Source organism: Dama dama, chromosome 13, assembly GCF_033118175.1.
Source record: "Dama dama isolate Ldn47 chromosome 13, ASM3311817v1, whole genome shotgun sequence".
Lineage (NCBI taxonomy): Eukaryota > Metazoa > Chordata > Mammalia > Artiodactyla > Cervidae > Dama > Dama dama.
The window spans coordinates 73720802-73744556 of record NC_083693.1 but is presented as its reverse complement, the minus strand read 5'-3'; the positions used below and the strand labels follow the sequence as shown (position 1 = coordinate 73744556).

At 51.2% G+C, this 23755-nt stretch overlaps 1 protein-coding gene across 13 annotated transcripts in view; it reads right to left on the bottom strand.

The window, feature by feature from the left end:
- Nucleotides 1-23755, bottom strand: part of WDR20 (WD repeat domain 20) — a 65531-nt gene that overhangs the window by 9109 nt on the left and 32667 nt on the right. For 3 of the 13 annotated variants that reach the window (XM_061159442.1, XM_061159445.1, XM_061159446.1), the window contains exons 2-3: nt 12810-12992; nt 512-1771 (exon numbers count right to left, since the gene is read on the bottom strand). The exons of 1 other annotated variant lie outside the window; for it this stretch is intronic. In XM_061159442.1, coding sequence (XP_061015425.1) covers nt 512-1771; nt 12810-12992 — 1443 coding nt within the window. Of the gene's footprint in view, nt 1-511; nt 1772-10087; nt 10166-12809; nt 12993-23755 lie in introns of those variants that run through there. 9 more of the 13 variants (XM_061159444.1, XM_061159448.1, XM_061159447.1 and 6 more) reach the window with 7 other exon arrangements.

Here is a 23755-nt window from a genome sequence, read left to right as displayed (position 1 = left end):
AAAGTTAAATTTCATAGATTCCTAAACAGTTTATGATTAAGATAAAAAATTGGACTATAAATGACAATTAATGGCCGTCTGTATTGAACATACACGCTGATCAGGTGTACAATATTCTAATTGAGTAGTTAAGCAAAAATATTCCAGTTAAAGCAGAAATTTTAATTTTAGCATTTTAAAGTCATTGTTTCCCCACACTGGCATGATTTTCCTAAAATCGAAATAGTCTAATACAGGGAGGCTAACCGTGGGACTCTATACTCGCAGGAGGGTGACTGACTTGGCTGGCAATTAGTTTGATTATATTTTTTAAACGTTCTAAGGTGAATTATCAAATGATTCGGAATTATATGGCATGCAGTATCCAAAATTATGGCTCTGATGCATTTAGATTTACATTAAGAATAAGAAGTGTCATTCACATTCATTGTACACCCCACCCCTCCCGCAAGAAAAAATCACTACCTATTCAAGTTCTAGATCTGGTGCAGCATTAAGGATTAAAACTTACCACTTTACCAGGCCTTCCCCATGTGCAAATAAATCCCTCCTGACAAGCAGTGACTATACAGTCTTCAAGAAAAATTAACACAGTCAGTCTCTCATGTGCTATCTTTTTACAGACGAGCGGCTCTAACAAGGGCACGTCTTCCATGCGGGGGCACAGGGGCGTCCCCAGAGTCTTGGCGGGGTCCGTCCTGCTCTTAGTGACGAGGTTCAGCTTGTCGCTGCTCTTGCTGGAGATGTGTCCCATGCTGTGGTTCCGCTTGTGGTCTTTCTCGTGGTGCCTGTCCTTCCGGTCGTGCAGCGAGAGCGTGGCGAACTTGCTGACCCCAGCGGCGATGGCGCCGTCCGCCACGCTGCCCTTGCTGCCGGCGCTGGAGACGGCGGCGTGCGGGAGGCTGTTGGACCGCGGCAGCGGGGGCGGCGCGGCGCTGCCCAGCGTGGGCACGCTGTTCCCGGCGCTGCCCGCGGGGGGGCTGGTGGCGTTCATGACGTTCGTGTGTGTCCGCGCGCGCGAGAGGGGCTGGTGAGGGAAGAGGATGTCTTCCGTGAGGTCCCACAGGCACAGCTGCGTGTCCTGGCCCACGGAGCCAAACCGATACGTGACGCTGACGGGCCGGCTCTCGGTCGAGTTCCGCTTGGACAGCCGGGACTGGGTGCTGTTCGCTCGGTCTCTCCCGAAGTGAAGAAGGTCCTGGAAGTCCTCGTCGCTGCCGCTGAACTCCATGGGGTCGCTCTCTTCCACGCTGGTGGTGTAGGGGTCAAAGGCAACCACGCTGACCCAGGACTTGTGCCCATGGCCCCGCGCGATCACGCGGCAGTCTCCAAAGGACCAGACGGTCACCAGGTCGTCCTCGCCGCCCGTCACGATGTACTTGCCGTCGGGGCTCCAGCACACACACAGCAAGCCTCCAAAGTAGCTTTTCATGGTGCCGTGCAGCTCCACCGAGTCAAAGTTGAACACCCGCAGGAAGCCGTCCTGGCTCACACACGCCAAGAACTTGCCATCTGGGGAGAAAGCAAACTCGTTGAGGGCCCCCTCGCCCACCGTCCATTTGAGGAGAGGGTTCCTCGTGGATTTGCTCTTGCAAGTGTGCACGGCAAAGCTCTCCCCCTGCTTCAGGAGCTGGTAGTGGGGGGCTGTGGTGCCACAAGTGTGCTCCACATTATACAAGTACATGTTCCCACTCGAGTGGGCTACTAGGAAAAGGCTTTCCGAACCAGGAACCCATTTGACACAGGTTACTCGTGACTTGTCTATTAGTCTCTGTGAAGACAAAGGAGAACACGTTATCACAATGGAGAAGTTTTCAAGGTCTACGTTTCCAGCAAGAAACCTTGTCTGCTTCTCGGTGAGAAGGGACACGTCCGTCCAGGCATTCCACGCCCCAGCCCGCGGGCAGGCCAGTGAAGGGCATTTGGCCCCTTGTGGAATCGCCTTCTAGGACTGCACGGAGGTGTCAGGACACTGGCTTGCGCTGAGGGTGTCAGTCGACACCTCCTGCTGGGAGCCTAGTCTGTGCCCGCGTGACACTGGGCCAGGCGCGGGAGGCGCCGGGGAGGACAGCCCTGGGCGTGTCACACGTCTGACTCCGGGAGCCCGGGGTCTGGGACTCCAGCACCTGCAAGCGTCCCTGCTACGCGGCCCCCGGGCAAGCCTCGAGGGCCCCCCGGCTGAGTGCTGGGCCTCCCCAGGCGCACCACTCTGCTGCATCATGCCCTCACCGCCCCTGGGGCCCGTCTTCACTGCACCCACCCATTCGGACTCCTGGGGGTCGGTCCATGTGCAGCCAGCAACACCCAGGACAGGAACGCACAGCTCCCTGGGCTCTGACCTCAGCCCTGATTCACTGACTGCCTCACTCACCATCCTTGTCTTGTGTGTATCCTTATAGGCCATCCCTCCACCTTCTTTGGAACAAGGCGGTGTTTAAGAACATTAACAGGTGACTAACACCTAATCACCACCACTCTACCCCACGCTTATTTTTGATCCACTGACCAACTTTATCAGGCACAGATCAGGAATCTTGCCTTTAAAATCAAAAGAATAAGAGGCAAAAGCAGCAACTCCTCAAAGGATGACCCCCACCTATGTGCCCCTGCTTAGACTTTGCATGGGGCTCACCGGCCCCCAAATCACAGCACTAGAAACCACTGGGAGTTCCCAGGACCCCCAAATTCTCAGCAGGTCCTGCTGCCACCTCCATAACTGGTGCCTTGGGAGCCCTCGGGCTTGGGGGGCGATCACGCTCCCACTTCCCCTGTGTGGTTGGGATTCCCCGACTTGAGCCTCAGGGGGCATGGACCACAGGAACGGGAAGCTCACCAAGACACAGGGCCTCCTGCCTGGGCGGCTCTGCGCCATGCGTCTGTTGCATCTCTACAGAAAGTCACAGAAAATGAGGCCCCGGAAGGGAGGTGGTCAACCTGTCCCCGGCTAGGGAGAAGCGGGGAGCCCTGACCCCATGAGGTGCAAGGGCCAGGGGCTGGGGACAGCGCGCTGGGCGAGGGTTACAAGCAGCAGGGGGTATCACCAGCTCTGCGATTTCACAGCCACACGGTCACCCTCGCGTCCTTCCTCTCCGGCCTGGGACCCGCCGATATAGCAGCTGACCTGCGCCAGCGCCAACCACCTGCAAGCCCAGGCGGCTCTGCCAGGGTTTCCACGGAGGTCGGGGGCACCTTATGAGCCCCCAGGCCTTGCTGTACCCAGCGGGCCCAGGCTGCCTCTCGAACTGTGACTTGCCTGTGGGCCGAGGGTCCCAGGGCCGTGAGGCTCACCTCCCAGCCAGGGCCTCGCGGGGCAGCTACAGAAGCGACTCGAGCTGGGAGCCAGGCTGCTGCCCGCTCCCTGCCCAGCTGCGTGTGGCCTCAACTCCTGCACCTCACATCTCACCACAACCAAGCCTCATCTCAATCTTTCCAACATTTCCCCATTTAAGGATGGACACAAGAATATCTAGCACTATGGTTAGGAAAAAGTTTTATTTTTTGGCTTAAAAAGACAGCAAAAATGACTCCATTAGAACTCAAAATTGTAATGCTATCAAATAAAAATGGCATTTCTCTGCAACTGTGAGGTATGGAGATAAAGAATCATGGCACCATTATTAAAATACATGTTACTGGAGTGCCAAAATACATTTAAAGAGTATTCCATGTTTAAAAGGAGCGCTGAGACTGCTCTAAGTACACACGCGGATATAACTTAGGGGCTGAACCTGAGCCCACCTCCGCGCCCTGCTGGGGCACCACAGACACGGCACACCTCACCACCTGCAAACCAACCAAATCAACGGCCCACAGCTCCAACTCCACTGAGGAAAGGGCTTCTCCCATGCTCTGCCCCTTCAGCCTGCCACCAGCCTGCGTGCAAACGCGGGGACAAGGTCCTCTTCGTCTCAGGGCACGTGGGTCTGGGCGCTTGGTGGGCCCGTCGGGACGGCGGTGCTGACCTCTGACCCGAGGATCTGCTCTGCGGCCAGGCCCTGAGCACGACGCGCTGCACACACACTCTTTCGTCCTCAGGATGACCCCGACATAAGCTTTTGTTTTTTAAACAGGTAACACAGTCATAATTCACATATACAAGTGTCCAGCCGAAAGCCTCACTCACACCCGTCTCCCCACCCCAGAATCACTGTTGCTGACTTCCTGTCTGTCTCCCAGGGTCTTCCTGTCTGGACAAGGCAAGTATAGGTACATGTGGACCCAGCTTCCTCTTTTGCACCATTTGCAACCTGTGCTTTCTCACCCAGCCACGCATCACGCGCATCCGTCGGTACTCGTCCGAAGACAGCCTCCTCGTTCCTTCCTACAGTGCAGAGGACTCACGACACGGACGCGCTGAGCTGTAACTGAAAAGCTCCCGCTAACGGACACTTATGTGGCAAAGACTAACCAGTGCGTGCGTCAGTGCGTGCGTCGGCTTTCACCTGCAAACACACATCTGCAGGGTCCAGGCCGAGTGGAACGGCTGGGTCAGAAGGCACACGCGCTGGTGACTGTTTACAGGGATCGCCAAGTTACCTCCCACGGAGGATGCGGCAATGTCTACTCCCACCAGCAGGGTGCGGGTGTCCCGCTGTCCACAGGAAGGCTGGCAGGAGTGCCCTGCCACCCCCCAGGGGACAGGCTCTGCGAGGCTCCTGCAGGCCCTCCCGCTCCCCACCCACTCCCGCCCATTCACTCCTGCACTGAGCACAGACGACAAGCTGACACTGCTCGCCACCGACAGCGGTCCCTTCCTGCGGGAACTCGCGCTCACGAGGGATGAAAAGGAGGGGAATGGACAGGGTCTGCTGTGAGCGGACACCAAGCAGGCATGGGGAGGGAGGGACTCAGCCCCACAGGAGTGCCTGGGGGGCCTGTGCCCTGGCCTGGGAGCTCGCCGAGCCGAGAAGGAAAGGGCAGCGGACAGCGGCTGCAGGCGGCAGCAGGGCGTCCGCGCAGGAGGGCAGCGAGGGTGCAGACAGGGAGCGAACCACGCACTGTCGTCCTGGAGACCCGCCAGGCGACTCCCGGCACAGGCCTCTCAGCCCCGATAGTCAGGCCAGGCCAGGGCGCAGCCCCAGGTGAGGTGCGGGACATGCATCCCAGGCTGGCTAGGAGTCACTGAACCAAGCTGCTCTGGGCTATTATTTCATACTGTTCTTGGTTTGGGTTTAACAAAAAGAACAGAAATCAAGAAACAAATACCTAGAACACCCTGTTCAATAACTATAACGAATGCAGCCCAGTCTCAGAACCCTAAGGGTGTACTTTTGTTCTAGAAAATGTCTAGTAAACAGGGTAAGGCATCTTAGTTCTCAAAGTTAAGGAATGGGATTTCCCTGCTGTGCTTCAATTCTCCAGTTTCAATGAGGCCTTGAGCTGGACGAGCACATGTTTATGTTGGAAAAACACTCTTGGCAAAACCCGAGGTCCCCTGTGAGGAGCTGCTGGGCAGAGGAGGGGCGAGGCGGCCGGGGAGAGGCAGGCGCCCACGCTGGGCGCAGGCAGCTCGGGGACGTGCGCGGCACCCCTGTCCACTGGCGCACCCGAGAAGGGCCGGAAGTCAGATATGCAATCGTGAGCCAGGACTCAAGGACACGGAGTCCCAGGCTAAGGGCTCTGGGCTGTGACCTTGAAGCCCCGAGCCCTTGAGAGTGACTGGCCCAGAGTGAGACAGGCCGCAGGGCACAGTTCACCCTGAACTCAGAAGACCTGGGAAACTATGGAGACCACCTCATTTATAATTTTATATTGATTAGCTGCTAAAACAATATTTGGATGTATCAGATAAAATATCAACTTCACCTATTTTTTAAATGATCTACTGTGGCTATTAGAATTTTAAATTGAATTTGTGGCTCAAACTGCAGCAATGCTGCTGCAAACAGTGGTGGCACCGAAGATATCTGAAAAGGGAAGTCACAGAACCAAGCGGAATCCCCCATCGGGAGGCAGAGAACGGTGCGGGTGGAGAGAGACTGCCCCGGAGCCTGTGACAACTGTCCCCAGACAAGAAGCTCTTAAACTCGACCAGAGGCGGTGGCAGGACGGACAGTTTCCCAGTGGGTGAGGCTGGGCGGAGCGGGGGAGGCTTCTGAACAGAGCTGAGGGGCCGCGCCTGGGAGAGGTGTGGCAGAAAGGAGCGGATGGCGGTCATGCTGGGAGAAGTCCACGTGCCCCCACCGAGTAAGGAGCTGAGGAAGATGAGCGGGGAGGACGGGGAAATTGGCTGTGGACAGCGACCGCCAGACATGTGACACTCAGATGGCCAAGGCAGGAGGCGCCCAAGAGGAGCAGGGTGTAAACTCTGGGGACGAGCGCCTCACAGTGAGCGGGCCCAAACCCAGGCAAGCAGAGAAAACAAGCCGGAAGTCCCGTGAGGAGAGGAAGGAACTGCCACTGTGAGCGTGGGCCAGGCCAGGGGCCCTGCTCCCCGCCCCCACGCCCCACTCTCGGCACAGGGTCGGCGGTGGGGCCAGGAGAAGCCAGCCCCTGCTCCAAGGCTGCAGAGGAGAGGCTGAGGGGGGCCACCCAGTGGGAAGGATACAGCAGGCAGGCTCTCAGGTCGCCTAGCATTGCCGCCGGGCTCTCCATTAAACAGGAAAACACCAAAACGCTCCAAGGCCTACTGCCATGATCACTCCCATAAAATCCAGTAATGTCCATAATCTGAGCATTAGTATGCCAGGTCTGCACGCCAAGATACCTGCCCAGGAAGTGGGTTCCCTCACCCACTCTCTTCCCTGGTAATCACCCATTCTGGATGCAGAAGAAACCATCTCATTTCTAAAATTAATCCAGTGAAGAAACCCAACAAGCATCGAAACAACCATCATCAATGGCATTCACAAACAAGATTTTCTAACTATACGAAACTAGTATAAAGGAAACAAGAATAAAAATAAACCTGTAACCATATTAAAGCCATCACTGCTAAAATGAAACTTTCTAAAGCACACACTCTTTATTTGTCACTGATATCAACATGATAAGCAGGAAAAAAATTATTGGGGAGGGATGGGTATGCATTTTATAATGCAGGTATTAATTTATAACAAAAACACTAAAACAATTCAAAAGCCACAGCAGCTACTGGAAAAGCCACAATGTAGCCACAAGCAAAAACAGTGACCAAGGGCTTTATTCTGTAAAAGCACTTACAGACGCTGCTCCCTCAGGAAGCACTAACAGGAGAGGGGATTTCAAAGCCTGGGAAAGAGGATCAAATGTCACTTTTATCAATGTTAAAACTTCAAGGAGTAGATCATTACATGCCCATTTCCTTCCTTTGATTAAAAAAAGCAACAGAAACAAGACTAACGATGTGCCCAGAACCACTCTTTGGCCGGGTAACTAGACGGAATACTGCGGAACTGGGCCCCTCTCCTCCCTGCCCCGGGGGCGTGAGGTGAAGAGAAGGCCCAGCCGCGGGCAGCAGCAGGCTGGCTGTCCACCAAGGAGCCCACAGCCTGTGCCCTACTGCCCTGGCCACAACCTGCGAGGGAGGAGTCAGTCAACGACAGGGGCTCTCATCACGCGCCAGGGATGCCAGAGGCTGAGATGACCAGGTCTTCTGAGATTTTCCATCTACCCAGCAATCAGACACACCTGAAAATCCTCTCAAGTTACTAGTCAGTGGACTCAGTCCTGATATAATGAGAACTTTTACAAAGGCGAACAGGACTGAGTTCATCGCCACACAGAAACTGCCACTTTACGTCTCTTCCTCCCCAATACACTGTAATCATTAGTAATGAAAAAGCAGATCCACACCCCATTGGGGTGTCCACGCAAGGCTGAATGCTGACCTGGGTGACCCCCTCCCACTAGTAGCTCTTACTATGAAGGAGGGGGCATGGTCTGGGAGCTCATCAGAAGTGCCAAGACACTGACCAGAGAACATGAGATGCTCCAAGGCCCGTCAGAGACAGGGGTGACACCAAGGAGCAGCCCGAAGCCCAGCCTGAAGGACTGCAGAAAGCAGCCTCAGACTGGCACTCCTGAAGGGAGGCTGGAAGGGCAGGGTCCTGCCTTCCCCCTGGGCGGGGCTCCACTGGCACGCAGCCAAGCTCTTGCTGTGGCCAGGATGGCCCGGAGGACACCTTTGATGCCCAAGAAGAACTGGATGGACTGAGGGCCAGACCGGGAGGTGAAGGCTGCCAGCATCCCTAATGGAAGGTGTGAGTCTGACAATTTCACCTCCTAGAAAACATAAAAAATCACAAAGATGATAAAGCTACCAGTGAGCACTGGGATTCACAGGTCATGTTTTCCCATCTTTTTGGTACTTCTCTCTGTCCCAATTTTTTGTATAAACAAGTATTTAAAACTTTTTATTCAATGGGCAGAAAAATCACCTTTTAAGATACACTCTATTCCCAGACAGAAATTTTCATCCATCTTTGGTCTAACGTGGATTTCTAGAACTTCATTTCCACTCACCCACCCACCTACCCGTCCACCCAAACATCTACTCTTCTCTCATGTAGCAGACGCCCTCGGAAAGGAGGCAAGGCTGGAGTACCCAGTGCTGCAGCGTGTGTGCACACATGTGGGCACGTGCATCCCGGGAGGCTGAGCAGCCCTCAGACCAGGGAGACAGACAGACAGACACCGCAGTCAGGATAAACAGTCCCCATCACCTGACAAGTGTGCCTTCTCTGACTGTGCTGCCCTGCTCTTACCCTCTTGTTCTGGAAAATTATTTGTGCTTCTCCTTCAAAACTGCTGCTACCTCACCTCCCAAGCAGCTTTTCCTCCAACCCCCGGTGAAAGGAACCTCTGGGTTTCCCCGTGCGTGCAACTTCCCCGAGCTCTCCCCAGGGCTGGTGCTCCAGGCCCCCAGACCTCTCATCCTCACCATACCTCCAGCTGGGGACTGGTCTATCCACCTTCCGGCTGAGGAGACACAATGGAACAGACCCACACCCTGCGGGCAGGAAGGGGCAGAGTTGCTGTCTGTGCTCTGGGCGCTCAGGTTCAAGGACCTACGTTCTTAGCCACCGCACTCTGCGTCTGCAAATTTCATGGTAATAAACTGACTGTTGCAAATGCCCTTTGCAGGCAATGAACAGATGGCTGGAGCCTCAGAGTATAAACAGGGCTCAGTCCTAGACATGTCCAGGACGCAGCAGACATGTCTTTGCTCTTATTGTGCTTTCTCCCGAGACCTGCCATCTCATCTCAGGGATGTGATTACTATCTATATGCTGACCGCTCCCAGAATTTACCTCTAGTCTGGAGCTCCAGATCCACCTACCCAACCCCCACTGGCCTCTCAAGCTTGACAAGCAGGAAGAGGAGCCCTGACCTTTCACTCTGCTCTAGCACCTGCTCCTTCCCTCTCACCCAGCGCGCCAAGTGGGCCAGAAACCCAGCATCTGCTCATCCATCTCTCCAACTCCGTCTCCAAGACGGAGCCAGAGTAATCTGCAAAAACTCCAAGCAGACCACCTGCTGCCCCCCTGTGTGAGATCCCAGCACGCAGGCCAAGTGGCGACCCAGGCCAGGCCCTCACTCCACACCTCTCCCAGGTCTCCTGGCCCCAGGCTCATTCCCACAGAGCCTGCCCCTGCCCTCCCTCCTGTGAGAATGCTGCAACTCCAGCTGCACACCTGGCGGGCCTTCTCACGTGAGGTGAGGCTCACAGCATACCACCTCCTCTGAGAAGTGCCCCCCCGTCCCATCCCTTAGGCCACTGTGTCTGTCTCTCTCCCTCAGCCCCACTGTCTCCTCTGACATCACACGTCACCACCGTGTGCCGTGTGTGTGTGTGTGTGTGTGTGTGTGTGTGTGTGTGTGCCGTGTGTGTGTGTGCCGTGTGTGTGTGTGTGTGCCGTGTGTGTGTGTGTGCCGTGTGTGTGTGCCGTGTGTGTGTGTGTGTGTGTGCTGTGTGTGTGTGTTTGTGTGCCGTGTGTGTGTGTGTGCCGTGTGTGTGTGTGCCGTGTGTGGCGTTCTTCACACTCCCCCGCCTCTGAAGGGGAGATACAGGGAGTGCTCTCTGCACGCGGCCAGCCACCTCGGCCACCAAGTGCAGCGGATGAACGAGGGAACGGCCCCAACTCGGGGTCAGGCCCTCAGCTCTCACCTGGACAGCCACTAGAGCCTCCTCACTCGTCTTGCTATCTTCATTCCAATCCACCTTCCCCAAGTGCTGACAAGAGTTCTAAAAAAACATATTTAATCCTGTCACTCCCTTCATTAAGTAAAACCCCCGAAGCTGCCCCACAGCCTCCAGCGTCAAATCCAAACTTCTCAGAGTGTCACAAAAGGCTTTCACAATCTGCTTCCGGTTCACCTGTCCAGCTTCACCTCCGGCCACTCCAAGGTCCACGCACTGAGGTCTGGACCCTTATGTCTGCCTCATGTTCCTCCACATGCTAAGCTGTTTTCGCCAGCTTCGAAGGCCCTTCTCATCCTCCTCCAACTCCTCTGCATCTTTCAAACCCAGGTCAAATGTCCCCTTCTGGAAGCTTTCTCAAACTCCCCCCACTAAATTTTTGTTTTTATTTTATGATATCTGGTACATCCTAAAGACTGCAGTTAACACCCACCTCTCTTGGTACTTTGTTCATAACACACACTTCACATCCTCCCTGTCCATCTCACAGAACAGTGAGTTCTGGAGGTGACAAGGCCCATATGGCAACCAGCTATGATGGGGCTTACAATCTATGGCCAGTAAGGACGCGTGGAATTAATATCTGGATCCAAATATATCATCAAATTGCTGCCGGGTCTGGACGACTCACTTACCCTCTCTCTAATTCCCTATCTGCACGGTAGAGACGACAGCCCACCCTCCCTGCAGAGGAAGCAGGTGAAATACTTGGAAACCTCCAAGTCTCACACGAATGCAAAGCACAGCCTAACCACTGCTTCGACCACCATCCCCAGCACCCTCTGAGAAACAAACCTCCGACGACCCTGTCTCTGAGACATCCTGACCAAAATCTGATGAGAATGCCATCCATATGGCCAAAGAACACCCTCACTGTGAAGGGCAATCAATTTCAGCCTTGAGCTCTAAATGCCAAGTTGACATTAAACCACACACAATCCTCTCACTTTGAACAGCCACTTTCCAAATAAAATGTACAGAGAGTAGGAGGTAACTCCGCTTCACTCCCTGAGGGTGGGGAGCTGCTTTCTAGCCCGTGGCTCCCAGCTGTCCTGAGTAAGGAATGGGGCGAGCTGACGCATCTGAGTACTCTCAGGGCCCTGGGGCCTCTGCTGCACCCCCACCTCCAGCGATGGCACACAAATCCTTCTTGTTCTCCAAGAGGCATTCTGTGCCATCCACAGCCGGGTGGCCTCCCGACCTTGTTTACCAACCACGCTTTACATGGCTCTAATCCCCTCCCCCTTGAAAAAATGTCCCCACCTAAACACAAACAGACCCCCACAAGGATGCCAAATTCACCATTTCTATTAAGAACGCAGAGAAGTACAGTTTTGTGTCCCCACTCTCCCCGCCATCACCCTCCTCTCAAAATCATCCAGATACTCAGAAATCACTCCCTCAGATGCTGTTAATAAAATGCTCAGGTAAACAGAATAATTTGCTGCCCAAGATTTTTTTTTTTTAACAGAAAATGGGATTAAATACTTTTCCTCTCTAGTTTGTCAGTCCAGATGGCAAGTTTTGTTCCAGTCAACCCAGATGAAACTAGAAGAGGAGATGGCATGTTTCAGAAGAGTTCACCAAAGCCGCTGGCCGAGTCCGACAGGGGCACCGTGGGTGGACACTGGGCACACATGGCAGCACGCGCCACGGGGGCCGCAGAGAATCAGAGTTTTCACCGCAGTTTGTCAAGTGGGGTACTCCTTCCCAAACAAAGTTATTTCTTAAAAACCAGAGTCTATAATGTACTTCTGTTTCAAGTTAATAACTTTAAGACCATGCAACAATGCAAAACCTCCTGCCCTTCCTGACAGGGGTTCAGGTGAGCTGACCCTCGTCATCCCAGGGCTGAGGTTACAAGGAGACTGCAGCCAAGGCCTCTAACTCAGCAAGCCGACCTCGTCCGTTCCATTTACTAGGAAAGTCACACTCAAACAGCAGAGGAAGTGTGTCAGATATGTAATGGCAATACTTGGACTGAAAAGCCACTCCAACAGCCTTTAAAGATATAATCTATCTGGCAACTTCCATCTGCCCAGGTTTAAAGGTTCTGACGTGTTCCTGAACAGACAGCTCAGATCTCTTGGGCTCCTTCAAGAATGAGACTGGAGACGCCAGGAATCCCAGGACACAGCACAACACAGGCAGGAGCTGAGCCACGGCAGCCAGTCTCAAGCCAGGACTTCTAACCACACCAGAGATGGTGTTAGAGCAAACGCTTTCAAGAGCAAGAGAGCAAATTCTCAGATGTATGCCTGTCAAACACACACATCAAAACTTTATCTACCATTTGCGAAACCTAAGGAAATATTAGCAAGTTCTTTGAGCTGCATGAAATTTTCTGGCAATGTGAATACAGTTTAGAATTCTTTATCTTCTTATTTAAATTACATAAAGATCAAGCTATTAGTCTTGTCCTTATCTCCATTATAAAAACAATTTTTCTTAAAACACCTGCTATAGACACCTGAACATAAAAAAATGTACAAAAAACAGTTAGCCCAATAAAGAACAGGTAAAAGTCAACAAGTTAACGCACCACATTTAAACTTGGGTAATACTAGGTAGGACAGCTGAGGACGGAAAATGGGCTTCACTCACAGTAAAATTGTAAGGCCCATACCCTCGGTAAGAACGTATACATTCCTATAGGGGTTCTTAACAGCTAAGGCAGGGGGCTACTTACTTCCTCATTAAATAGTTTGCTAGTTTCTTTTTTGACTGGGTCTATAAGCTGGACTTGGCCTGCGGAAAAGCCGACTAGGAGAGAGACGCTTTCCGCTGTGGCTGTGAGGTGGTTGAAGTCATGACAAGTAGGCTGTGTTCCTTTGTATATCCTTTTATCTATTGGTTTACTCAAGTCAGCAGCCTGGAGGAGAGAGAGAAAAATACACACGGTAAACAGCACATTGAGATGAGAACTCTAAGTCACACTAGTTTATACTCCATTATGATGCTCAATCTTAAAAATTAAAATATTGAAATATTTTAATTTTTATAAATTCTTTTTGCAGTTTCCAGCATTTTATAAAAGCACTTTCACATACCTCAGCCAATATGATATTGTTAGACTGTCCATAATATGTTTTTAACTGTTACTCTCGCAACTTACTCTTCTTCACATATGTTTAATGAAGACTCCTGGACTTCAGGAGGAAAAAAATCCTTGGGATACTAAATTCAGTGTTTGTAAAACGTGTTTCAAGCATTTTCTAACCACATGAAAGCTCGGCTTTCAAACACAGCTCCAGTACCTACAAGCTCATCGGTGAGTTTACCTGCAGCCCAGTCGTTCTCAAAGTGTGGTCCCCAGACCAGCGGAGGCAGCAGCAGGGTCACCTGGAAATTCAGAGACGCACCTTCTCCCGCGCCACCCCAGACCAAATCAATCAAACCACCAGGGTGGGCGGGTGGGCCCAGCAAGCTGCAGTTACAACGGCCTTCCAGGTGATCCTGACGCCTGCTCAGGCTGAGAACCAGGGCTGCGGCCAGTGAACACAGAGGCAGTGACTCCCGCACCGGGTCACAGTCTCTTCTGCGTTAGCTTTCAGGGGGCTTTCACTCATCGAACCCACACTCCAAGTTTGGTACAGGCATCATCTTAATCCTTATCATAATGCTTCAAAAGAGACCACATTTCCTCCCATTTTACAGACGAGAAAACAAGTTCAGGGAAGTTAAATAACCCAGCCGAGGTCCCCGTACCTACCAAAGACGCGGAAGGGCCGGATATGGAGCCCAAGCCTGTTTTCCCGTAAAGGGGGCAGGGAGAAAACACACAGTACTCTCCAGAGTCTGACTTCTGGCTTGGGCTAAATGTGATTTTTCAAAGTGCCTCCCGTCTTTAAAAGCAGGATCTTTTTCCTCATGAGAAACCTTCTGTGCAATCCAGCATGCTGGGTGGTCATTGCTGAATGAAGGTGACCCGTCCCCTCCCCTGCCATCGGAGAATCACCGGTGGAGACAACCAAACGTCTCCTTGAAACACCCGCCTTGGCCCCGTGTGCAATTCTGGGGCTCACAGCTCTGGTTCCTATGAGTGCGGGTTCTGAAGATCTCGTTCTTCCAAAGAGGCCTGGGACAATGACTGAGTATCCAGGTCTGTCAGATTACTAGCAGTGTGTAAAAAAGAGGACCTCACGATGACAGGCTCAAAACCCGAGCACGGGCAGTCTGGAGCTGAGTGGTACGAGTGCCCGGGGAACCCAGGGCAAAGGAGTGTAGACACGCACGGAGGACCCTCCCTGCCTCATCGCAGCTGGAGTGGGGGGAGCACCTCTCTTCCCAACCCCAGAAGGTCCGGGTTGGGAACCGGCTGTCCGGAAGGTGAGGCAAGCAGAGTGTGGTCTACAGAAGTCCCAACTCTGGAGCAAGGGGAAGCGGGCTGTGCGCGGGGCCTGAGCGTCCTGTAACGTGTGACGAGGCGGGTGCACGGCAGAGGCGGGGGGTCCGGACAGGAGAGGCCAGCTGGGGGTAAGCAGCTCCTCGGCTCAGCCCGAAGGAGGGAGATAAGTCGAGCCTAAGGGAACAACTCGGCAAATGACCTCAGTGCAAGGAAACAGCAGCTAAAGTAAAAACAGGCCAAAATATAAGACACACTGACGGCGAGAGTCAAAACTCAAACCTGAAATTAGAACCACTGAGCTACCCCATGATCTCTGCATCAGCGCACGCAACGACCGGGACTTCTTTTTTGCAGTGTGTTTAAGAAACTACCCCATGAAAGAATATACATAAAATTAAGCACCAAAACATAAAAAACAACTCAGAGGCAAGCCAAATGTTAACAGAGAAAACAAACTAATACAAATTAAATGAGCAAAAGAAACAGTGATTCTCAGAAGAACAGAGAAGTTTAAAGCACCACTTTTTCCAAATATTGCTACTAGTTTTAAACTCATGGATCCCTCACAATATCAGCCTCAGTTCTTGGAAGGGTTCTTTAGCATTCCTGCCCCTAATAGGGAACCTTATTGAAAGATATTGTCTGTCATTAGATTACACAAACACACATCTACAGTATTTTAAATGCCAACTGAAAGACAATTTTTACTCTCGAACAATGTAAATATTCCAAAATCATCCTGTTTACTAATCTGCTTAACAAAGTTTCTTCCTAGATTATTGCTCTCAAAATATACCAGACCATGAGTAGTCTAGTAGTCTGCAGTCAAAATTAAGTAGACTGAGAAGAAGCATTTAGAATGGCAATGTGACAGAGTGATTTTATACCCACTGAATCTAATAACAAAAAATCCAAGTTTGCTTCCTAAATGTCTCTTTCAGTTTATTTTCCTAGTAATCCTTATTTTATTTTACAAAAGTATCACTCCAAGGCCTTCCTGGTGGTCTAGTGGTTAAGAATCCGGTTGCCAATACCGGGAACACGAGTTCAACCTCTGATTCAGGAAGATCCCACATGCCAGGGAGCAACTAAGCCTGCTCACCACAACTCCCGAGCCTTGCTCTAGAGTCCTGGGCCCACCTGCGGCAGCTACTGAGTCCTGTGCCCCTGGAGCCCTTGCACCTCAACAATCAGCCACCACGATGAGAAGCCTGTGCAGTGCGATGGAAAACAAAGAGTAGTCCTATTTGCTGCAATTTTAAAAACTGGTCTTTCAACACTGGTGGGAGCGGCACTGTCCCAGAAGGCATTAAGTGCAGACCGAGGCTTGAGGAACACAAGCAAGCATCTCTCTTCCCAAAGGTCACTCCCCCTCCAGCCCCCAAAGGCACGGATGGCACCAGAACGCAAACACTAGCCAGGCAGCATGTCCCTCTCACCAGCATGACTCCTGTGAGCCCCGAAGTGACAACAAGCTTCCCAAATACAGGAAACTACCCTTCCGAGAAACCTGGGGACTCCAGCCATGGTGCCTGAGCTTTCTGAAGCCTGAACCCAGGTGTGGGGAACGTAGGGACCACCAGTTCATGCCTTCATTTCCAGCTGCACCATCACCTCCAACTCACCTCATCCTCTTCCCTCTGACAGCCAATCACCGAGTTCTGTCTCTTTTCCCACTGCTGGGTTACTATCTTCTTTCCTCTTCTTCCCCCTCCTTTTTTCTGGCGAATGGGGTCGGAACCCACCCACCTTTCAGTAACAGCGCCAATGACCTGAGCCAGCCACCGCTTCCCCATAGGGTCATCAGCCCGATAGATGGTTTCCCAGGTCAGGACAGTTTAACAGAAAGAGAACGAGCCTACACTTCGGAACCAGGTAGGTCTGGGTTCAAACCTTGCCTTCCCAAGAGGTGGCCGGGTGGCCCTGGGGAGGTGCGTGTCACCTCCCTCACAGCCGCGGAGAATGAAGTCCCCCAGCTCCGCGCAGGGCGAAGGAGAGGCACACGATGACGGAGATAAAGCCCCCAGCACGGCAGAGCAAGCAAACCTACCGCTCTTGGTTCATCCGGTCACATCCTACCCGGGGCAGTGCTGCAGGGGCTTCCTAATTCCCGTCACACCAGAACATGACGACACCCAGCAGTCTTGCCCCTCCATCCTCCTAACAGCCGCAGCAACTTCGGTCCACTGCACACTTCCTGTGCACCAGCAACCTGACTCTCAGCATCGCATCCCGCCTCACAGGCGCCCCACAGAGTCCGCGCCTATGCCATCCGCATTTTACCGCTGAGGCACCTGGGAAGCAAGGGAGGGGTCGAGGGCCGTGCCCCACCACTCCGCTCTTCCTGCCATCCGCCCACGTGGAGTCTGGAGCGGGCAGACGCCCCCTCCCTCCTGGCCTGAGTTGCCCTCTTGCTAGGATAGTCTCCTTTACCCCTGTTCTCAGGAATCTTATCCATCTGTACAAGTCCCATCACCTCCAGCAAGTGTTTTCCCAACTACCACTTCCCAAGTTGGCTCCTTTATCTCAACTCTCAAGAACTTAATTCGTTACACAAAATTTAGCATTTAATCATTTATATTATCACAGTGTTACTTTATGTCTGTTATCATCACTTACAATTACAATGAAAAATTATAATAAAAACTCCCTTAAAAAGCAGAACTACGGAGAAGGTAATGGCAACCCAGGAGAAGGTAATGGCAACCCACTCCAGTATTCTTGCCTGGAGAATCCCATGGACTGAGGAGCCTGGCAGACTACAGTCTATGGATCCCAAAGAGTCGGATGTGACTAAGCGACTAAGAATGTATGCATGCATATATGTATATGTATACATATAAAATATATTACGGAGGAAAAAAAAAAAAAGCAGAACTACTTTATTAAACAGTTACCACTGTATTATTCCACAAAATTACTTCTGTTTTTCAGCTTTCCGGTAAATCCTTCATAGATACGTTACAGATACTTTTTTTTTTTTTTTAGTGCTTCTGCATCCTAATTATTACCAATTATCTAAATTTTTAAATGTCAATTTATAGCAGGACAATTTATTTAAAAGTCTTATCAATTTTAAGAACTGGCAAGAATTCTAAGAACTGATAAGAATATTTGGTTATTCAGCTCCAATGGAGTATAGTATTTGTCACAAAAGGTCAGTATCTGTTTAATGAATGGAACTGTTATTTTTCAATAGTAAGATTAAATTTCATCATTATGCTCATTAGTTTCTGCATAAGGAGTTACTGACTACAAATAATTTATCAGTGTCTCATTCTCAACAGAAGAAACTTACATGGTGGTTTAAACAATTCCTACTAGAGAAACAGAGCTGGTTAACCAAAATCCTCAGTCAGTAAGTACAAACTTTAAAACGTTTTGTTTCTTTTTGCCTTGGACTTTTGATCCTTTAAAAATCCCTGGAATTCTCTTCATGATGAATACTGTCAAAATATGAAGTCAGCTGGGTCAGTTCAGCAAGGCACTAACAAGCACTTATCTTTCCAGGACCACAGAAGTCTGCAGAAGAAACAGTTCCAACTCACACCTTCCCTCAGACCCCTCCCTGGCCCACAGGAAGGCTGCAGGGCCAAGAGGAGGGAGAGAGCCAGGAACCAGGAAGGCACGCCTCCCGCGGGCGGTGCCCCGACGCGCCGGTTCCAGGAGCTCAGGGAAGGCGCCTGTGTCTGGCCAAGCCCTCCTCACGGGAGCCTGCTGCTTCATACTCCTCAGGGCCCAGAAGCGCTTGATGTGGTGTGGAAAATAATCTCAGAAAGACCTCTTCTGAAAAAGGCATGCTAGATGATGGTACGTGGGGGGCGTGTAGTGATAAAGGTGGGCTTTGTTTTCCCTTAATGTCCCATTTTCCTTCCCCTTTTGAGAACCACCTCAGAGAGAACCAGTCTCACAGAATTTGCCAAAAGAGAGTCCAGTTACCGGCATATCTAAACGCTGTCTAATACCCGCCCAGACAAGACGCTCACCCTACCCACACCAGAAATGGCTCCCTCCTCCGGAGGCCCCTCTCCCAAGCTTCAGGCCTGCTGCCTCCGAGGTGCGCCCCCACCCCACCCCTGGCAGGCACCCCCACGCCGGCTCCACGCCCTCTGGCAGTGGCCCTCCTCCAGGCGGCCCAGCCCAGGGGCGGCTCCCACAGCTCGGCTGGCTCCTCCCCCCGTCCCCCCACCTCCAGGTTACCCTCCACACCTGCCAGATTAATCCTCACAAAGACTCACTAGCCCTGCCACTCAGAACCTATGAAGCCCTGCCCGGCACACCACTGGCTAAACTCCTCAGCTGGCATCCACAGGCCAGGCACGGGCCATCCACGATGGGCCTCGACACACACACCTGCAAAGGCACGTGTGTTCACAGCCGTCTGGGCTGTTCACACCCTCCTGCCCTCCCCCACCTTCCTCTTTTCACTCAGAACACTCCCCCTCCTCCGATCACACAAATGCTGCCCACCACAGGGCCAGTGCCGTTTCCCCCCAGCCCACCAGCGAGGCATTCTTTCGCTGGACCGCCACTGCGGGCCTATCCCTATGTGCCAGTTATTCTCGCTCACATGGAAACTGTATTTCATACACGGTGACAGTCCTTTTAAAAACAAGAGAAAGTCAGGAGGCTGCTGACTCACGGACAGCCTGAATAGATTAATCCCAAATAGCTGGAGCCGCCCCAGTGACATCAGAGGTCTCCATTACGCCACTTGGAAATCAAAGAACGGCCGCAGGGCTGTGACCACGCCTTCTGACCGCACCTCAGACGCCAAAACAGGAGCCAGAGGTGCACGGGGGATTCCTTCCTGGGCCCACAGAGGATCGCAGACTTGGAGAGGGTCCTATGTCCAGACGGGGGATCCAAAATAAACCACATGACAGACTGTTCCCCAGTTTTTCCTGGGGACAACGTTTAACCCAGTTAGGCTTGGGGTCTGGTGCCTGCGAGGGCTGAGCCCACGGGCTGGGGCAGGACCACACCCAGCTGGTTGGTCATCCTGGGGAAACGCTTCTGGTCCCAGGGCCGAGTAAAGGGGACACAGACCACACCCAGCTGGGGGTCCTGGGGCAACACTTCCCGGTCACACGACTGAGGAAAGGAGACGCAGACCTCTCCGAGCTGAGACATACTTGCTTCATGAACAAAGGTCAATGTCCTATTTAATACAAATCTTCTCCAACAGAGTGGAAAATAACCTGCGGCCCTAATGATGAAAATACCAATCAGTGATTTTTCAAACACGCTCGCCGCCCACACCTGTGGGCAGGTGAGCAGTCTGACACTCAGGTACAGTCAGCTGTGAAGCGCCGCCCAGAGGCCGAGCTCACGGTCAGAGCCGCCGGCCCTTGGAGGAGACACAGACAGGCTCCTGCTGGGGGACAGCCACACAATCCATCTTCCTCACGGTTTCCTCAGGCGAATAGCTACATTCCAAACAGCTGCACAACTGGCATTAATGGTATTCAGGGTCTAACACATTAAAAAAAAAAAAAGATACCAGGGGTATTAGAAGTCAGGTCTTAGATAACTTATACCAATAGGAAAAACAAAAAAAGGTCAGTCAATTGTACACTTTCAGTGCTTCAGGAAGGACAAAAACTTATCTCTTATTCACCACTCTATCTCCAACACCTAATAAAGGGCTGGCACACAGAAGGTATCCTTAAGTTTCTGTTGTAGGAATGATACACTTTTGAAAATGGAGGGAAAGAAAAGTAAAAGAACGGCGGAAACCAGAAGAAATCCAGAGCCAGACGCACACACACACATAATTCTTCTGCTGACCAAAAGCCCAGCCAACAACTAAGGCCTTCTTGGGCGCCCATCTGTGAAGGAAAACCACCCTCATTGGCACATACCAGAAAGTCACTTGACGGCTTACAGAGCACCCTCAAGCATCAGTTCCTCCGGCGGTCCTTACAGACCTGTGCCGTGAAGAACTATGGCCACTCCCATTTTCTAAACAGAGAAACAGAAACAGCTGTCAAAGAGAAGCAAGTGGTGGGGTTCGGGCTGCTGAATTCCAGGCCGGGTGCTCCCTCCGCTGCTCTGACAGGAAGTTGATGAGATACCATCGGAGGTAGCACCTACCCTAAAACTCTGTCCCTGTGTGACTGCACGCTCCTGGGCTTGCTGAAGTGGGACTGAAACACTCGGGCCTCGCTCAGGCTGGCCCAGATCCCAGACCCACCCTCTCAAAGCATGTGCCTCGCAGGGCTGTTTTACTAAAACGGAGACCATCTGAAGCGTAACACCTGACACTTAAAAGGCACTTTAGAAAAGTTAGTTCCTCTCACTGAAACTCATATTTCTCCTTTTGAATACAGAAGGAATTGATACTTATCAGAGAGGCTTTGAAATGTCTCATCATTCATTAATACTTTCAAAGAAATATAAATAAGGAAAAACAGGGATATTTCTTTCTAAATTTCCTGGAGAAAAACAGCAGAAGCCAAGTTTAGGGGCATGTTTTCCTTCCAATAGAATTTCCTCCAAGACAGGACCTTCCCTTTCTTAGCCCCCACTCCTCCTCCATCGTCAGACACATGCGCACGCCCACACTTGCACTGGCACACCAGACCCACGCCCGTCACTGAAAACAACCGGCATGTCGCCCGCTCGCAGGCTCCTGACCGCCCTGACCCTGGAACGGGCACCCAGCACTCGGGTCCCAGAGGTCCTCCCCGGGCCAGAAGCAGCAGGGCCTCGATCGGTGAGTGGGACAGGGAGCTCAGTGGAGGGAGGGGAGAGGGACACCGCCCCCCACCAAGAAACAGGCAAACGACGAGACGGAAGCCGGGAGGGGCGACACCTTCAGGTCCTCCCAACACAGGGAAAGACGCACAGTCGGAAGAGGCATGTGTTCCGTGCAGTTTTCACAGGACAACCTGCTTACTGGTCCCCAGAGAGACATCCACCGGGAGCCAGGCAGGCTCCTGCTTCGAGCGGGTGGGAGCAGCCCCCAGAGGGCAGGGCTCCTTCTCCCGAGCCAGCACTGTCCGTCATGTGTCTGCTGAAAAAGTAAGCTTCTGCTGTCATCACATGCCATTTTCCCCAAGGCAGCCTGTCACTTAAAAACAGCTATGTAAACTCGGCTCCTCTCCCCCCAGAGTGGTTTTTCAGAAATGAACTCAGTAAGCTGCTGACCCACGACACCCCCGCCATCTCTTCCTTTCCACTCGCTGCACACCACATTCAGGTTAGGCCTCTTCTCACAATGTCAAACACTACAACTAATAAAATACTGATTTCTTCATTTAAGAAAAACTATGAATAAACATTAGATAAAATCAATCTGCACACATTCTAACACCAGATCTCATCACATTAAAATGCTGACATATTCAAATGCCCTATTTTTATTAAACCCTTCTGTTAAATATGCATAGAAATATGCATATCTATTCCCAAGGGAATACCAACATCTCAAGTGGAAGGTAAGGGAAGATGTTTTCATTTCTGCAAAAGATACTCATTTCAAATACTTGGGAAATAAATATTTTTAAAGTTTCTCCTAACAGGGGTGGGAGTGGGGGTGGGGAGAAATTCTGTGGCCATCTGAAAGTGCTGTGACAACACTGGTCAACTGAAGACCCGTTCCAAGGCAGTGAGTAGTTTCTATATGCTGCTTAACTACTACCCCATTGTCTTCCTGACACTTACAGTTCTCAAGCTTACGCTTGGCAGAGCACACTGACGATTTTTCAATTTTCTGATTCAAGATGCTGCACAAGCAGCACTCTGCAGAGGAGCTCCTATCCTAGTCGAGAAATGCCCTTAATCTCCCACTGTGTAAAGGCCCTGCCAATTTTCTGACCCCCATTTCCTCATCTTACATTGAAACTGAGCCCAGGGAAAGGTGGTGATCTGCTAGAGGTTTCACAGAGCTTACAACTGTGATTTCAATCACACCAAGCTGCCATCCTTTTCAATCACCCAACCTCAGATGGAACAATGAACTACTGAATCTGCAACATACGAAATTTCAAAAAGTGGCAATGATGCGTACCACTAATTTTACACCAAAGGACAGTATTCTGGAGTCCATATATTGCTGGGTATTCAAATAGGAAGCAAGAGAGCTAGAGAGAACATTAAACTTATCTTACATGAAAGGAGATCAGTCACTAAAATCAATGGGCAGAACAATGGATTTGGCCTCTGTAATTCAAATAGTTATTCTCTAATCCAGCCAGGCCTCAAGGGAAGACAGCAGCCTCAAAACCAGGGCAGTAAGAGAGCTGAGCCATTCTACATACGACCATGAAGAAAAGTCCTGCTCTCTACTTCCTCTAAAGTTTCACAGTATCATGGGAACTACTTGTTCACTTGGCACTTCTACTGTCTGTCATTTGTCATATGTCTTATCTCCCCAACTAAGCCAAATCTTTTTAAGACATAACGGCCTGATAGGCGACCTCAGTAACAGCCACTCAGACATTTCTGATGCTTTTTCCCCATGCCTTTTTAGGTGCCTGAAGTGTATTCTGAACTGGCAAAGTGGTGGCCATGCAGCGCCACCCCATTTCAGAAGGGACCAGTGAGACCAGCACACGCCGGAATGCGGAGGGACAGGCCCCGCCTGACGGTGACGGGAATGTAAACTGGCACAGTCTTTACGCGGGGCAGTTTGGCAACACGGGAAAGCCTCCTTTCCTTTAAACACAAATTCAACTCCCAGGAATTTATCCTTAGAAAATATTTTCCAAGTGGGTAAACAATCTGTAGCAGCCCAGGGCGGGCTCAAGCACAAATGTGCATCCATACCAGGCCACCCAGGCAATACTACCCATGCAAGGACCACGCACCAAGAAAAAACAGGGAAACACCCCCTAAAATAATCTTGAGTGAGAGGAGCTAGATACAAAAGCAGCATAGGATATATGAAATAATTCTATTTACTTAAAATTCAAAAATAAGTAAAACTAGTCTGTGATGCTGGAAGTGAGGACAGTGGTCACCCCTTTCGGAGTGTGGGGAGGTCCCGGGAAGGCTAGGAATGAAGTTTCTTAATGAAACTTTGCTTCAGTAATAACTGGATTCAGTGATAACTTTGGATTCAGTAAGAACTGATTCAGCCAAAAACCATCAAACCTACTTTGTGAAAAATTAATAAAACTTTACATTTATACACATTTCTGTTTGGATGCTAATCATAAATTAAAAAACAATTTTAATGATCAAACACATGTACAATGAGTCTCCTCAGGTTTGTTTCTAAAAAAAATTAACATCCTCTGTTATAAAAATGAAATGGGTAAATATATCATGTAGCCATTTAA